Source organism: Pelodiscus sinensis, chromosome 24 (genome assembly GCF_052426305.1).
Source record: "Pelodiscus sinensis isolate ZL-2025 chromosome 24, ASM5242630v1, whole genome shotgun sequence".
NCBI classification, from domain to species: Eukaryota; Metazoa; Chordata; order Testudines; family Trionychidae; genus Pelodiscus; species Pelodiscus sinensis.
In genome coordinates, this window is record NC_143075.1 from 2,651,150 (window position 1) to 2,669,381 (window position 18,232).

Genomic DNA, 18,232 nt, shown 5'->3' on the forward strand with positions numbered 1-18,232 from the left:
ATCGGTTAATGTCACCCGTTACATTCTGCCCACCTGGGAGTCGGCTTCCCCCACCCACTGCAGCTCTGCACTTGATTTTGGAGCCAGCCAGCAGGCTCAGTTCCAGCACACGCTGGCTCCAAGTTCAAATACAGACCCTCAATGGGGCAGCCCGAGAGCGGGCCCGGCAGCCGGGACCGGGTGTGTGCCGAGCCTGGGCCTGCCAGCCGGCTCCATGTTGGAGTGCAGAGTGCGGCAGGCGGTAGTACATCCCCAGGCTACACAAGCGGTTAACGAGTCACCGATAGGACACGACGCGGTGAGCCGGTGACCGGTTTAAATGATTTTTAACACCCCTAGTGGGTAGACACTGCAGCGTGAGTCGCTGGCTACCGGGGCTCAGGGGTGTGAAAAAGTCCCCTCTCAACACTGCGGCTGCGTGGACGGGGCCATGCTCAGGCCCGCCGGGGAATGGGGCGGGAGAGCGCTCTCCGGTGGCGGGTGGCTGCTCAGCAGACGTGCTAAGCAGTGCAGCTGCAGCGCCGTAGCGCCGTAGCGCCGTCGTGCAGATGGGCCCCTCGCTCTGGGGAGCCCGTTCGCCCTGCGTCTCAGTTTCCAGGCGCTCCCTCACAGCAGCTAGGCCGGGAGCCAGGAGGCTGTGTCTGACGTACAGGAAGCCTGGGGTCCAGATTGGCCAGTTCTGCCTCCCTGCGTGCGATAGCAGAGAGTCACATTTAACCACGTGGCTTAGAATCCCAGAATCCTGGAGCTGGAAGGACCTCAGGAGCCACCGAGTCCAGCCCCCTACCCCAGGCAGGACCAACCCCGACTCAGTTATCCCAGGAGCTAACCCTGCTGCAGCTCTGCCTCTTAAACGTATTTAAAAGACTGAAGTGCCGTGTGGGGGACCTGGCGCAAGCGGGGACAGCCGATTCCCACCTCCTGCCGGGTCCCCCCCCAACCTTTAAAATGTATTAAGAGCCGGGTGACCCCGCGCGAGCCTGGACAGCTGATTCCTCGCTTGTGCCGTGTCCCCCCCGCCGTGCTTCTGCTTTTGAAATGTATTAAAAGCCGGCAGAGGCGCAGCGTCTCAGACTGGGCCCGAGCCGGGAATCATCTGATTCCCAGTTTGTACCCAGTCCCTGCTACCTGCCTGCCTCCCCTGTTCCCTGTGGAAACGGTGCTGAGGGGACCCTGCTTTTAAGCTGCCTCCCCCCAGCACTGGCTCCCTCCCTTGCTCCCTCTGATAGAGGCTGGGGGGGGGAAGAAGCGACTAGTCATGGGACTAGTCGACTATCCGATAAGCTTATGCTTGTCGACGAATCGCTTCCATCCCGACCTCACACCACCCGAGCAATGTGTCTCTGCCCGACGTATCTGGCACTGCTATTCACACCCTGAGGGAAGCGTCGCACACGGCAGCATTAGCTGAAGCGCAGAACGAATGTTAATCTTGGACACACAAAACTTCCTCCCTCTTGGAGTGTCATGCCAGTTTCACACACTAGCCTCTTGGTGCACGTCTGTTTGGAGCACGCACTTATCTCCGTCTTGTTTACATTTCAGAGCACTACCGCACAGCTCACCCGCAGCCCAGCGGAGGACTCACACGCTCCCCTCTTATTCTACAGCCCGTTTATTGGGGTTTAAGGAATAAAAGAGGAAACACCCGCAAGTGTTTGGCGACACCACTGAATACAGAGAGCGTCTCTCAAGTGACCCCCCACTCCAGGAACATCTGAGAATCAGCAACCACAAAGCTAACAGCAACACTGAACCCCAACCCCAATCTTAGGGTCCCATTCTGCTCCCCTTTGGGCCAGTGTAACATGGGAATAACCCCAGGGAATGCAGGGGCCATGCTCTGGTTTGACACCAGTGTGAGAGCAGACAACGACCCTTGGCAAGGTTGTACTAAAGCAGAACGTCCGCAGACTCGTAGGCAGAGAGACCGGCGGGACAGCGCACATGGAGTCCAGCATTTGTACCACTGAGAAAGGATAGACAGAGTCAGGCCAGACAATACACGCTCCCCTTCCAACCTCCCTGCTAGCCAGCGACACCCGAACGCGTCTACACGAGAGGCCGAGGAACGCTCTTCCCGCAGAACGGACAGTGCCACCTTCTCCATACCTATACTTCATCCCCGGCTGCTTCACGCTGGAGTCACTGGAGGACGGGGCGTTTTGCACCGACAGCTGCCCCAGGCTCCGGGCAACCATGGCCACTGCTCGGAATTTGCTGCGCGTGCCAAGGCTGGGGCTGCTGGCATTTTGTCTGTTCAGCCGATCGTCGGCACTCCGGCTCTTTATGCTGTGCTCCGAGCACACAAAAGAAACCTGCATAGTGTCCTTGCTTGGTTGTGGTTGCAGAACTCCCCTCCCCCGTTAGGTTCTGCGAAGCGCTCTGCTCCACAGCGTGCTGCCTCCTCTCTGCGCGAGTGCTGAAGGCGGAAACCGGCTGGAAGCGTTTTCCCCAGGAATTTGGAGTTTGCAGAAAAGCCCCCCCCCCCCCCCCCAAAAAAAAAAAGCACTACAGAACAAGCAAGCAGAAGATGCAGCTCTTGCAATTTCAACCTCCTGCTACAGGACAAAGTCTGCAGGGGAAAAAACACAACTCAATCAACTGAGAGGGTTTAGAAATAAGACAGTCAAATCCATTTACTTCCCAGCTTGCATCCTTCTGCCATTCACTGCTTTCCATGCTCCCCCGCGGGATGGGGCAGCTCTGTGTGTCTCTGAAGAGGCTTTTCAAAGTTCAATAGACGCCGTTTGCCACGAATTAAACACAGCGGCTTGCGAATAAATATTCACGTGGTATTTCTGTTGCGTTGTAAACCTCAGACTTTCACCTCCCCTAGGTACAAATCTTCCACGGGTTTCCACATGCACAGGAGCCCGGACACACAGACCCTGCTGGCTAGAGACACAAACATCCATTGGCCCTTTGTTTAAGATCAGAGCATCGCCAAGACCCCAAATTCTTCTTCATGAGCCCTGCGGAGGAATTTCTCTCTCCCCCCACTCTGACCCCTGCGCCAGCTGCTTCCTTGCCAACCCAGGGCTGGATTTCCAAAGCAAAAAGCCAGCGTGACCGGGCTGCTCGCTGGATTCCCTGGCACGGCTAAGTCAATTAGGTAACCAGTGAGCTGAGCAGGAACCGTTCAGCCATTCATCAGTAACAAAAGGGGTTACGTTGCTGCTGCTGCCATGGGAGAGTAACTAGAGAGACAGCTGTTGGCGTGAGTGCATGTGCCGCAGGCAGCTGCTCCGCGGATCGCTAACAGTCTCTCTAGGGGTGGGCTCCCTTTCCCCTCGTCGTCTGCTCCCTCTCGTCTCTAGCCCTCCACCTCTGTGACGAGGAGCGACTATTCAGTTTGGAAAAGAGGAGACTGAGGGGGGATAGGATAGAGGTCTATAAAATCATGAGTGGGGTGGAGAGGGCTGATAAAGAAAAGTTATTTATTAGTTCCCATAATAGAAGAACTAGAGGACACCAAATGAAATTAATGGGTAGCAGGTTTAAAACTAATAAAAGAAAGTTCTTATTCACACAGCGCATAGTCAGCCTGTGGAACTCCTTGCCAGAGGAGGCTGTGAAGGCTAGAACTAGAACAGAGTTTAAAGAGAAGCTAGATAATTTCATGGAGGTTAGGTCCATAAAAGGCTATTAGCCAGGGGATAGAAATGGTGTCCTTGGCCTCTGTTTGTCAGAGGCTGGAGAGGGATGGCAGGAGACAAATTGCTTGATCGTTGTCTTCGGTCCACCCTCTCTGGGGCACCTGGTGCTGGCCACTGTCGGCAGACAGGATACTGGGCTAGATGGACCTTTGGTCTGACCCAGTACGGCCGTTCTTATGTTCTAACCGCTAAACCTAGACAGTCCACTGGGAGAAGCAGAGACCACCCTTCTGTCAGCCTTCCAGCTCTGTAGTAGGAACATTTGGATGCTGCCCTACAGGCAGAGACCCAGCCTGCATTCACTGTGCGGTTTATAGAAAACCCAAAGTGTCGTTTGCAGCTTTCCAGGAGACCTGTAACTGCTTCCAAGACCGAAGACCAGGGCTGTATGGACTGGAACCTACACCCCTTGCTCGGCTTGCACAAGAAGGCGTTGGCCTGGTGGTTGGTCTAAAATCTATTTTGATTCTTTGCCTTCAAGGGGTTGGGGTGAATTTGACCTCCAAAGAGGGGGGCTGGTGGGCTGGCAGCGCCAGGCTCGGACCGAGGGGGGAAAACTCATAAGGTCTCTTCCCCCAACAGATGTGACATAAGAGGGAGGCCACAGGGGCCATGAGGCGGCGTGTTCCAGCCACAAGAGATGTGCCAGCACCTCTCAATCCCAACAGCCACAACAAAGGTTTCTGGGCAGGCCCCAAGGGCCTCGGCCACGGAAATGGGTCCACTCTCCTGAAACTAACTCAAAGGGGGGACAAGACCATGGACAAGGCAAGAGGAGATTAAATGGGCGTCGCCTTTGCCTCGAGCCGCCGGGCTATTCCACGCTGCCATGCCCAGAGCCATTCCACACTGCCACACTGCCACGCCCAGAGCCATTCCACGCTGCCACACTGCCATGCCCAGAGCCATTCCACACTGCCACGCCCAGAGCAATTCCATGCTGCCACACTGCCACACCCAGAGCCATTCCACACTGCCACGCTGCCACGGCCAGAGCCATTCCACGCCTCCACACTGCCATGACCAGGGCCATTCAATACTGCCACACTGCCACGCCCAGAGCCATTCCACGCTGCCACGCCCAGAGCCATTCCACGCCTCCACACTGCCACGCCCAGAGCCATTCCACGCTGCCACGCCCAGAGCCATTCCACACTGCCATGCCCAGAGCCATTCCACACTGCCATGCCCAGAGCCATTCCATGCCTCCACACTGCCACGGCCAGAGCCATTCCATACTGCCACGCCCAGAGCCATTCCATACTGCCATGCCCAGAGCCATTCCATACTGCCACGCCCAGAGCCATTCCACACTGCCACGCCCAGGGCCATTCCACACTGCCACGCCCAGAGCCATTCCACACTGCCACACTGCCACGCCCAGAGCCATTCCACACTGCCACACTGCCACGCCCAGAGCCATTCCACACTGCCATGCCCAGAGCCATTCCATACTGCCACGCTGCCACGCCCAGAGCCATTCCACACTGCCACGCCCAGGGCCATTCCACGCTGCCACGCCCAGAGCCATTCCATACTGCCACAGCCAGAGCCATTCCACGCTGCCATGCCCAGAGCCATTCCATACTGCCACAGCCAGAGCCATTCCACGCTGCCATGACCAGAGCCATTCCATACTGCCACGCCCAGAGCCATTCCACGCTGCCATGCCCAGAGCCATTCCATACTGCCACAGCCAGAGCCATTCCATACTGCCACGGCCAGAGCCATTCCACACTGCCACGGCCAGAGCCATTCCATACTGCCACGGCCAGAGCCATTCCATGCCTCCACACTGCCACGGCCAGAGCCATTCCACACTGCCACAGCCAGAGCCATTCCACACTGCCATGCCCAGAGCCATTCCACGCCTCCACACTGCCACGCCCAGAGCCATTCCACGCCTCCACACTGCCACGCCCAGGGCCATTCCACGCTGCCACGCCCAGAGCCATTCCACACTGCCATGCTGCCACGGCCAGAGCCATTCCACACTTCTACGCCGCCACGCCCAGGGCCATTCCACGCTGCCACGCCCAGAGCCATTCCACGCCTCCACACTGCCACGCCCAGGGCCATTCCACGCTGCCACGGCCAGAGCCATTCCACACTTCTACGCTGCCACGCCCAGGGCCATTCCACACTGCCATGCCCAGAGCAGATCCGGTGGCCCTCGGAGGAGCAGCAGGGCCCAGCTGATAGCCGGACAGGACAGAGGGGCCGTGCTAGGGAACCGTTCTGGGAACACTCAAGTAAACATTTGAGTGAGGACTGCAGATTAGCTGGAGGGACAGACCCGATCTAACGCAGAGCTTGGTTTTGTACAGCCTCCATTTTACCCTTGTGTCCCATACCCGCGGCAGCGAGCGCCACCCCACAGCCCTGGCACGAAAGGGCTGCTGCTCCGACTCGCTCTGCTACTGGATCCACTCTGCCCAGGAGACACGGGTGCGGGGATGCGCCCTGCTAAGGAAAGCGGGCGGGGGCAGTGTTTGCGGGTCCAGGCTGCTGGAATCCCCTCTCTCTGGTTCGCTTGGGCTACTTCCATGGAATGAATCCCGGCATGCAGTCAGGCATTCCCGTAGTTCAGCTCCAGATTCAAACCCCTTTCACCCCGACCCCCAGCCCCTCTCTGGGCAGCCCTGCGGAACGTCCCCGCCGCTGCGTCCGGGGTCGGCACGCTAGCGACCAGGCAAGATGCTTTCTCCCCACAGGGGTTGAATGTGCTGCCTGCACAGCCCTCCCACGCATCTGTTGGCCGGCAGAGCTCAGCGCCCGAACGCCGACCTTGCATGGTGCTGTCGGAGTACGGAGCCAGCAGCCTGCACACGCTCAGATTGTGCTGCGCCTTCCTATGGGACTTAACAAGGGAGGTTAAAAATCGTGCAATAGTGTAACCGTGAAACCGCTGAAAATCTCAGTACTTACACGGTTACCAGTGCTGCAGGCTCTGCAAAGCCACTTGCCTGGGAGCCAGCTGAGTGTAACCGAAACTATTAATCGATAAGTATCAGCACATCCGTTAAACGGTTACTCGGCTATTCACTAACAACCATCCTTTTAACCCTGAATGAAAAATTCTCTGTCTTTATGTTCTCAGTCTAGAAAGGGTGCAGGGGCCAGATTTGGATCCTGGGCGCCATGAAGGCCCTAGCTAGGGCTGGAAACGCGGTTTATGTATGCTCTCTCTGACAGCTGGGGCGTAACTGCAAGATGGCTCTTATGGAAAATTCTTAAAATCGGATCAAAGTCTAAAATAAAACCTCTCCGAAAGAACGTCTCCTTGCTCACCATATCCAAACACGCCTGTAGCTGGAGCAAGCCCCCGGAGAAATGCTAAGAGCATTCCAATGTGGGGAGATGTCTCTTTCCTTGTAATGTACTCTTGGTTTTTAATTTAATTCAATACACCACTCAGCGGTATTGCTTGTGCGACTCCTGCCCAAAGGCTCACCAAACGGGGTAAATTGACCAACAGGAGGCAAAATTTCAACCACTCCGAGCGACACAATCTCATCTTGTTTTTAAAGGACTGTATTTCGGGATTTCAAATATGAAACACGAGCCCTCTTTTAGAGTCCACTCAAAGCCTCCCAATGCAACACGATACCTCCCAATGCAGAACCGCGGCATGCAGCCGCATCCCCTCCTGTGCAGTCCTTTTAACGGATGCATTTTGAAGCTCCTCTTTCAGCGGGAAGGGGAGAACGCTTTAGTGATCAGGAAATAATTGATGGATCAGTCTCATGGTCCAGGACAGTTGCATGACGCTGACAAACCGGATTATCAATCGAATGACGTGAATTGGTTTCTAAAGCACAAAGCAAAGCGTGTGGGTGCGTGGGTGTCTCACAGGAATACCAGTTAAATAAATCAGAACTCAGATTAAGCCCCACTCCCAAAACCTTGTCATCCAGTGGTATTTTCTTCTGCCTCGAAGATCCTTAATCCATACAATTGAGCCAGTGTAATCCCACTCAGATCCTCCGCCAGGCCTTGATTGCAGTTTCCAATTCTATTGCAACCAGATCAGAAATCCCCAACGATAAAGGGGGGAATTCTCGCCCCTGCTGAAGTGAATGACGTTTTGCCGGTGACTTCACCCAAAGTCTTCAGAAAACAAACAATCTCCCCACCCCCACCGCGATGCAGGATAATAAAACCCAACAAAAGCACATTTACCAAAAAAGCCCTAAAGAAAACCAACCGGCCAGTCCTGCCCCTTCCTCTCCCCCCACTAGGAATCACAACCTGCAGCAAAAAGCTTCCCCTGGGATCAGCTCCTGCTGGGACTGAAAACTTGGTGTTAAAAGTTCTGTGTGAATATTCCAAATGACTGATTTTCATTTCTGCTCGGGCTGTTTTAAGCTCCGTACAGCCGGGTGCTCCCACACCCTCCTCCCACTTAAACAGCAGGTCCCACTATTACAGCGACTGCATCCGGACTTGGCCTCACTTCTCAGCACTAGAGAGAACCCGTCTCCCTCACCCTGTCCCTCTGGGACCCACACGGCTCCTCTGGCACGGCAAGTCCCGGGGGCTATTCCAGCCCTGCTCACAGGGCCAGCAGCTGGAAAGGCTAGTGCAGCCCTACCGGGTCTCACTGCAGTGATCCCTGGCACCAAGAGAGAACGGATCTGGACGTGCAGGGTCTGATATTGCCTCACCGAACATCCTCACTGTGAAATCACTGACAGCAGGGATGCAAAATCCCATTTCATCGGTTAACCAATTAAAGGGGAAGCAGGAGAGGTGGGAGGGTCGCTCCAGTCTGGCTGGGCTGGAGCAGCCCCTCCGCCATGGGCAGGGGCTGCTCCAGCTTCGTGGGGCCCACGACAGGCAGGGGCTGCTTCAGCCCGGCCCGGCATGCCCCACCTGCAGATGGGTTGCTCCGGAAGGGCTGGAGCGCCCCTGTCCACGGTGGGCCCTGCGGGGCTGGAGCAGCGCCCTGCCCCCAGCAGCTAACCTTTCACACCTCTCATTTACACCAGTGCACAGAGGATAAAACACAGCCATCCTGACCTGGCAGCATTTTACACCCGGTTTGCACTGGGGCGAATGGCTGTGCAAGGTGCGTGGTGATGGAGAATTGCTTTCATTGGGTAGCTATTTAAATGACCTTGAGGTGCAAAGTATTTACTGAAAAAAAGGGTTAACATTCCCGCCAAGACTGCTAGTTATTTTATTAATTACTATTTCTCTGACGGCCCTGTTAGAGGAGGCCTTACAACCAGCGGTGGGGAAGCTAAGATCCGGGGGCCGAATGTGGCCCCCAGCTTGCCTGGATCTGGCCTGAGGCTTGGGGCTCCCCCCCGCACTGGGAAGCCCACGCTGGCATTCCAGCCTCCCCACCAAGTCTCCATGGGGAGGAAGCCCACAAAATCTACTAGGCTGCCCCCCCCAGACTCTGGTGTGGGACGGGAGTGTGGGGAGGGGAATGTCAGGGGCCATGTCAGTGAGGCGTTGGGGTTTTTTGGCTTCTCACTTGTGTACAGCCCCCGGCTGATTTTTCTCTGGGTCAGTGGCCCCTGACCCAAAACAGGCTTCCCACCCCGGTTACGCGAACACACAAGTAGACACCGTGCCGGCACCAAAGGGTTCACAGTCTAAGATGATGAACGACACATTGGGGGACAGAAGAGGGAAAGAGCCAAATATAAACTTCCAGAGTATCTTCTCTTCCCTTCTTTCTGGCCCCAGGCCCTCCAGCTCATCATCTGTGGGGAGATCTGTGGTAGGCATCATGGCAGGAAGCCGCCTTGGGGAGGGACGGGAAAAGACGCATGCCCTTGCAAATCAGGGCTACCACCCCCAGTCCCCGACACACGGCATCCCTGCCCCCAAGCAGACACAGAACCGCAACTCATCCGCACACGAGCGTTCGGTGCCGACAGAGCGAAGCTCCCCCGATCCCAGATTAACCGTTCCTCCCAGGAGCCCCCAACTCAACAAAGGCAGCACAAGGCAGTTTCCCAGCAGTGCGTCCAGTGGGTCCCGTTCTTTTCTGGGCCCACAGCAACCAAAATCCCGAGAAACGCCCTGCAGTCGCGGGAGAGACGCTGGCGGGGATCCCCCGGAAACCAGAGAAGGACCCAGGCCAGTGTGCGGGATGCACCCGGAAGTGACACGTTCCGCTCGGAACCCTTCTTCCCCGTTGCTCATTAACACGTTCTCTGGCCTCTGGTCACGACCGCGACGTCACGGCAGCCAGCTTGCCGTGCCCGGGACTCTGGGACGCTGGCATTCGAAGGGCAGTTGATGCTGCCTCCCCTGACTCCTGGCATCTTCCACAGATTGCTCCGAGAGCCCCGCCCGCAGAACGCACCCACGGCAACCCGATCGCTGGTACTATCACTGCCCCTTCGCCGGGGCGGCAAATGTGCTGCAAGGACTAACAGCACCTCCCACACGACTTCCTCTGAACATTCGCTGCATGCTAGGGAAAGGATAAGGCACATAACCCCGCGTTTTCCACTGCAGAGACAAGGCTGGAACACACATTTATAGGGAACCATAAGCACACAAAGCACTTTAGAAATCTGGACTACGCCCATGTCCCACAGGGTAGTGGACACATACCTGGGGGTGCCCAGAGGTCATGCAGCAGGTACGTCAGCTCAGAGATCTGCCCCGTTTTACAACAGGCTACAGCACGAATGCAGTCAGTACAAACTAACATTTCACACAGTGCCAGATGCTGCTCTATACACTGTACACTAGGGATGTAAAATCCTGGGTTAACCGGTTACTGTAGGTGTAACCAGTGAACCCATTAAGCGGGATCCTGCTCCCGCCCCACTGCCTTTGTGCTAGGGGGCTGCCAGCTCCTACTCCCCCCCCCACTCCTGTGCATTGGGAGTGCAGCTCCTAGTACCAGTTATCCAATTACCGTTTCACACCCCTACTGTACATGTAAGTACAAGTACAATTACCGTTTCACACCCCTACTGACATGTAAGTACAAGACTTATACAGGCAGTCCCCGGGTTACATACAAGATAGGGACTGTAGGTTTGTTCTTAAGTTGAATCTGTATGTAAGTCGGAACTGGCGCCCAGATTCAGCCGCTGCTGAAACTGATCAGTTTCAACAGCGGCTGAATCTGGACACCAGTTCCAACTTACATACAGATTCAACTTAAGAACCCCAGGCATCCCCAAGTCAGCTGCTGCTGAAACTGATCAGCATTTGATTCCAGGAAGCCCAGGGCAGGGGCTTCCTGTAGTCAGCCACTGGTCAGTTTCAGCAGTGGCTGACTTGGGGACGCCTGGGGCAGAGCAGCTGGGGTGCTGCTGGGTTGGTCTGGCAAAGCCTCAGAGGCGCAGGACCCCTCCGCCTCCCCGGCTTTGCTCCCGGTGTCCCTGGTCTGCTGGAGACGGTCCCCAGCAGACCAGAGGCACCGGGAGCAAAGCGGCAGCGGCGGATCCGTGTAACTCGGGGACTGCCTGTATTCAAAATCAGCCATTTTTGAGAAAAATCAGCCATTTTTCAGTGGCCGTGTGCTGGGCCACTTGCATATTTTTATGTCGGGTTTTGCAAACTGTTTTTAAGCAAAGTGAAACTTGGGGCATGCAAGGCAAATCAGATTCCTGAAAGGGGTACAGCCTCCTGGGAAGGCCGAGAGCTGCGGGCGCAGGACCTTTGCATCTCTAATTTCTGGTAGCAACCTCAGTGTGACACACACAAAGGGTGGTTTTTGGTTCCCTAGTTGTACGGTTTCTTTTTTTAAAAGCAATTTCTGGGTGATGATGAAAAGTAATTTGTTGATTTGCTGTAAATCGCTTAAAAGGTTTTTTTCTGATTGACCTAGGGAATTACTTACTGTCATTAGAAATAAATCCTCAATTTATACAATATTTCAGAAGGTGATTTTTTCAGTCAATAAATTATTTCTCGGAGGAAATGTGCTGAACACAGAACCATTTCTCGTTAAGCAATTCTGATCCCCAAACAACCTCCAAAGCGTCTCAGCGTCTCTTAGCCTTCTCTGCGTCTAAGCCAGAAGGTTTAACTTCACCAACCAAAAAGCTACCTGAGTGGAGCGGCTTAGCATTTGCTAGGATACTGGAGATACATTTCCATTCTAAACTTGAAGGGAAACTGTACAGAAGTAGGGTAGGTTATTGTCAAACAACTTCCAGAGGTTCTTGAAATAGTCAAACCTATTAAATCAGAAGCACACCTTAAAACAGCAGAAGCACTGGGCAGCATATAGAGAATGCTATACTCTCCCTGCATATTCCCAATAGTTATGACATCTTTTCTTTTGGGGCTGGATTTCAGAAGTATCTTCCAGCCAGCGTTAGCCACTCTTCATTGCAAAACAGGCTGACACTGAAAGCAGGTCACCATAGCCCCTGCCCCTCCAAACTTGACTTCTGAAGTGCTTCACTGAACTATTTTACCCTAAATAATGTCTTGGATAGAGTGTGCGCAAGCGTCACTTCCTCAATAAATCCATTACCCAGGCTCCTTTTGCTGTGCCAGGGTAACCTCCCTTCATTCTTATCGAAGGAAGTGCCAGGAAGCTGTGACACTGGCAGCCCTACGACTCGTTGCAGTCTTGTGGGCAGCTCTTGGCAGGCGGAACCCGAAGAAAGGGACTGGTGTGGGCACTGGGCAGCGCACGTGGAGCAATTTGCAGCCTCGGGGCTCAGAAGGTGGATGAAATGCAGAAGGGTTTTTTCCCCTGTGTGCTTGGTTTTGGCGTGGGCCTGCCTCCGAGAACGGCAATATTGGACGGCTCACATGCTGACAAGCAGGTGTGCAGAACAGCAGCTGCCTCAGCACGGACAGGCGCGCAGCTTGGTTTGGGACACAAAAATGCAACAACGCAACTTTTCACCGGGGATGCGTCAGCCGTTCCCTTCCCACCTGCTCAGGACCATCTGTTCCTCATTCCCTGCCTTTGATGTGCTGGAGGAGAAGATCTCAATTTGATCTTGTCTGCACTGGGGATTTGGCTCCTCCTGTAGTTGTGTGGCATGAACAGCATTTACCCCAGTGCACCAATCTCTGAGCTTAGCTGTAAGTCAGTTCTACAGAAGGGCTTTACCCCAGTGGTTACAGTCCCAGTGCAAACCAGGTGTGACATCAGGTAAGTCACCAGACAAAAAAGCCGCCAATCTGGGGTAACAGGAATGGTGACAATAACAGAGGAACCATAAAAACAACCAAATTCCCAACCCCCTTAAATGGAGGGTCTAGCGATTCCCCTTTCTGTGCTGGAGTGCTGCAGTCACTGACCTGCATGCTGGAACAGCTACAACATCTCCTGTTTCTGCTTTCAGTATCAGGATGATTTCAGATGCATGGAGTGAAATAATTGTTCCGTCTCTAATCAGAGACCGTTTTAATAGCATCACGTCAGACTAGCGGGACCTAATCCAAGCCTATTCTGTACCAGCTTTCAGTCAATCCAAAATATAATACAGTAGTTAAAAAAAAAACAAAAATGGCTTGAAATATTGATGCTCTCATTACACCAGGTTCTGGAGGAACATGCAAAATTAATGGCATGCCAGCTGCCTTTGTACTTGGAGTTGGTTTTCTGGCTCCACAGGATTCTTTCTCGGTGTTATTTCTCTAACATGGGGCGGTGTTTCTTATTTCGAGTTGAATCCAAAGCAGTCAAGACAAGTCAAGAAGCCCGAACACCCAAAGCACCGGGCACAAAACTGTCTGCAAACTCCTCTTGGGCACCACATCGGTGTGATGTGACATCTGAGAACTGAGATTCCCAGGGCATGCTGGAGTTCTGCTGTCAGGCTGAAGACAGTGAAACTTGGGGGATGCTGGATGTTGGGGGAGGGAGCTGGATGTCTGGGGCCTGCGGTCGATGTGACAGACTTTGTGAAGTGAGAGAAGGTCCAGCACCTACACAGGGGATACCCCGAAAGTACCCGTCTGAATGGCTCTCCATTTTATCACCATGGCAGTGGCTCAAGACCCCCCGATTGTGTTTGCTGCTTTGCAACCCCCCTTCTATCATCACTACTCTCGTCTGATGGTTCCCAATATGCCTCTTGGGGAGAGATTGTTTTTAAACCCTCACATTTCTCCAAGAGATTTAAGTACCAGGGTACCAGGCACGGCCTATGGAAGGTGTGGAGAAGTCCCCAGGTCAGAACTCTGCAGATTTCTTTAGGGTGTTTCATTCTCATTCACCAGGTGGGAGGGTAACTGCCTCAGCCCCAGGGACACGCTGAGATGCCATGTGTAGAGAGTCAGAGAATCCCAGGGCGGGCGGAGACCTCAGGAGTCATCGAGTCCAACTCCTGTCCAAAGCAGGACCAACCCAACTCAATCATCCCAGCCAGATCTTTGTCCAGCCGGGACTTAAACACCCCTAGGGATGGAGATTTTACCTCCTCCCTAGGGAACCCAGCCCAGCGCTTCCCCACCCTCCCAGGGAAATAGTTTTTCCTAATCTCCAACCTAGACCTCCCCCATGGCAACTTGAGACCATTGCTCCTTGTTCTGCCATCTGTCACTACTGCAAACAGCTTCTCTCCAGCCTCTCTGGAACTAGGGATGTAAGAGACTAGTTGACGCTCTGATAAGCAGAAGCTTATCGGATAGTCAACTACTGATGCAACTAGTTGCTCCCCCTCTTGCTGCCTCTATCAGAGAGAGGCACTTTAAGCCCATTACTCCTTGTCCTGTCCTTGTCCTGTCCTCAGAAACCAAGAGGAACAAATTTTCTCCTTCCTCCTTGTGACACCCTTTTAGATATTTGAAAACCGCTATCATGTCCCCCCTTAATCTTCTTTTTTCTAAACTAAACAAGCCCAGTTCATGAAGCCTGGCTTCATAGGTCATGTTCTCTAGACCTTTAATCATTCTTGTTGCTCTTCTCTGTACCCTTTCCAATTTCTCCACATCTTTCTTGAAATGTGGTGCCCAGAACTGGACACAGTACTCCAGCTGAGGCCTAACTAGTGCAGAGTAGAGCGGCAGAATGACTTCACGAGTTTTGCTTACAACACACCTGTTGATACAACCTAGAATCATATTTGCTTTTTTTGCAACAGCATCACACTGTTGACTCATATTCAACTTGTGGTCCACTATGACCCCTAGATCCCTTTCCGCCATGCTCCTTCCTAGACAGTCGCTTCCCATCTTGTATGTATGGAACTGATTGTTCCTTCCTAAGTGGAGCACTTTGCATTTCTCTTTATTAAACCTCATCCTGTTTACCTCTGACCATTTCTCTAACTTGCTAAGGTCATTTTGAATTATGTCCCTATCCTCCAAAGAAGTTGCAACCCCACCCAGTTTGGTATCATCTGCAAACTTAATAAGCGTACTCTCTATCCCAATATCTACATCATTGATGAAGATATTGAACAGTACGGGTCCCAAAACAGACCCTTGCGGAACTCCACTTGTTATCCCTTTCCAGCAGGATTTAGCACCGTTAACAACAACTCTCTGACTACGGTTATCCAGCCAATTATGCACCCACATTATTGTTAATTCATCTAAATACAACATCCCTCTTTGGAAGGTGAAGGCTGCTCTCAGATCCCCCCTCACTCTTCTCTTCTGCAGACTAAACAAGCCCAAATTCCTCAGCCTCCCCTCGTAGGTCATGTGCTCCAGCCCCTGAATCATTTGTGTTGCCCTCCGCCGGGAGGCAATCAGGCAGGTTCAATGGGGTTACTTTATAAACACTCCCGTTTCGCAGATCAGGAACTCGCCCTCAGGTTCCCTGAACACTCTGCCAGCAGGAAGGCCATGGGCTGTGTCCAAGGGGTCGTGGCCTGGCCAGCCAGCAGCGAGAGGCTGGCGTCGCCCTGGCGCTCAGCGGCAAAGTGGCAGCCGCCAGCCCAGCAGCGTGAGCCCTTCTGCACCTGGTGCTCGAGAGCCAGCGACCTGCAGAGCACTTGCTCTCCCCTTCCAGGAGAGGACCCATCGCCTCCTGCTTGGGGAGCACTTGGCCACATCCACGGACCTTCCTACTGGGAAGACAGGAGCTTTCAGGTCAGCCCAGAGCAACTTTTCTCACCCTCCGGGGCAGCCTGGTCCACGAAGGCTTTACCAGGGGCCAGCAGCAGCTGTGTGCAGCTGGGGAGGGAGCGACCAGTTCCTGGCTGGGCCCTGGAAGCTCTCGGCTCAGTTCCTGGCTCTGGCGTGGGGTGACCACACTTCAAGTCTGGGCCCGAGCTCTCCACCAAGCATGATCCTGCCCCGCCCCGCAGGACAGCTGGAGGATTCAGTTACTATGGAGATGAGATGCCCTGTAGGGATGTGAACGGGCAACTGGTTACCTGGTAAGCATCTGCCTTAGTGGGGGATGGTACTGGATACTGGTTAAGAGATGCCCAGGAACAGCCTGCTAAGCTCTGCAGGGGTGGGAAGAAAAGCTGTTTTCAGCCTGTTTGCAGCCCAACCCTGCAGGAGCCCCCCAGGCAAGGACAATATCCGTCAGCGGGCAACAACCGGTCTACGGGCCAGAGGCAGTTCACCACCACTAACCCCTGGCAGGCTGCAACTGCTGTATTTACGCGCATCTCCCTCCCTGACTGGGAAGGCAAATGGAACGTCATGTTGATAAATTTAAAGTAATGCACATTAGAAAAAATAATCCCAACTACACATACACAATGGGGATTAATTTAGTTACAGCTACTCGAGAGAGAGCTCTTGGAGTCATTGTGGGGAGTTCTCCGAAAACACCCACTCAGTGTGCAGAGGCAGTCAAAAAAGCAAACAATGTTAGGAGTCATTAAGAAAGGGCTAGAGAATGAGACAGAGAATATCTTATTGCCGCTATATCAGGTGGTTGCCTCATCTGAAAAAAGATCTCTTGGCATTGGAAAAGGTTCAGAAAAGGGCAACAAAAATGATGAGGGGTTTGGAACAGGTCCCATGTGAAGAGACATTAAAAAGACTGGGACTTTTCAGCTTAGAAAAGAGGAGACTGAGGGGGGATATGAGAGAGGTCTATACAATCATGAGTGGTGTGGAAAAAGGAAATAAGGAAGTTACTTATTTACTTATTCTCAAAATATAAGAACTAGGGATCACCAGATGAAATTAATAGGCAGCAGGTTTAAAACAAATCAAAAGAAGTTGTTTCTTTCCACTCAGTGCACAGTCAACCTGTGGAACTCCTTGCCAGAGGATGCTATGAAGACCAGGACTTTAACAGGGTTCAAAAAAGAGCTAGATAAGTTCATGGAGGTTAGGTCTGTCAATGGCTACTAGCCAGGATGGGTAGAAATGGGGTCCTTAGTCTCTGTTTGTCTGGAAATGGATGACAGGGGAGGGGGTCACGTGATGATTATCTGCTCTGTTCCCTCCCTCTGGGGAACCTGGCGTTGGCCACTGTGGGCAGACAGGATCCTGGGCTGAATGGACAGTTGGTCTGACCCAGGCTGGCCACTCTTATGTTCTTACCTCTGCAGGGCCAGGCAACTGCAGCTCCCACTGGCTGAGGTCCCAGTCCGTGCCACTTCCTGCAGCTCCCATTCATAGAATCCTAGAATCCTAGGACTGGAAGGGACCTCAAGAGTCATCGAGTCCAGCCCCCTGCCCTCATGGCAGGACCAAATACTGTCTAGACCATCCCTGATAGACATTTATCTAACCTGCTCTTAAATATCTCCACAGATGGGGATTCCACAACCAAAAAGAAAGATGTGGAGACATTGCAGAAGGTTCAGAGAAGAGCAACAAAAATGATGAAAGATCTAGAAACTATCACCTGTGAGGGAAGACTGAAAGAATTGGGCTTGTTTAGTTTAGAAAAGGGAAGACTGAGGGGGGACATGAGAGCAGCTTCCAAGTATCTAAAAGGGTGTTATAAGGAGGAGGGAGAAAAATTATTCTTGGCTTCTGAGGATAGGATAAGTAATGGGCTTAAATTGTAGCAAGGGAGGTTTCGGTTGGACATTAGGAAAAATTTCCTGTCAGGGTGGCTGAGCACTGGAATCAATTGCCTAGGGAGGTTGTGGAATCTCCATCTCTGGAGATATTGAAGAGCAGGTTGGACAGACACCTGTCTGGGATGATCTAGATGGTGCTTGGTCCTGCCATGGGGGCAGGGGACTGGACTCGATGACCTCTCGAGGTCCCTCCCAGTTCTAGGATTCTATGATTCCCTATTATTGCCACTGAACTCACTTGAGGATGAGTTATTTTACCGGGTGTCCCATATTCAGCGTAGGGAAATATGATCACCCTACAAATAGTCAAAATGTCCTGTCACTTGCATCACTATCTAGCTGAGAGATTTGGGTCAAAACGACAAGTTGCTGAACTCTTCTGTACCTCACGCTGTCATTCCAACATGGTTCCATCTTCATTCTTGTAACGCTAGTTCCTAAGGATTTATAAGAACGTACGATCCAACATAGAAAGTTTCTCTCTCCTAACAGAGAGCAGGCAGATAAGATGTCATTCTTTCTTGGAGGGCTGGCTTCTCTTTCCTCCCCAGGCAGAGTTTGCCTGGAGAGAGACGGGCAAATTCAACCTGGAACTAAAGCTGGGGTAACTCTTCTTCCGCCAATACGTTCCACACCAGCTCTCAGTTTCTCTCATTAATATTTAGACCCAAACTTACT

General features: G+C 53.1%; 1 protein-coding gene across 12 annotated transcripts in view; it reads right to left on the minus strand.

The window, feature by feature from the left end:
- The window catches only part of KCNAB2 (potassium voltage-gated channel subfamily A regulatory beta subunit 2), a 115,089-nt gene that overhangs the window by 28,551 nt on the left and 68,306 nt on the right, over positions 1–18,232 (minus strand). The window contains exon 1 of one of the 12 annotated variants that reach the window (XM_075906456.2): positions 2,113–2,471. The exons of the other annotated variants lie outside the window; for them this stretch is intronic. Within the exon in view, the coding sequence (XP_075762571.1) occupies positions 2,113–2,324 (212 nt within the window). The 5' untranslated portion in view covers positions 2,325–2,471. Of the gene's footprint in view, positions 1–2,112; positions 2,472–18,232 lie in introns of those variants that run through there. 12 annotated transcript variants of the gene reach the window in all.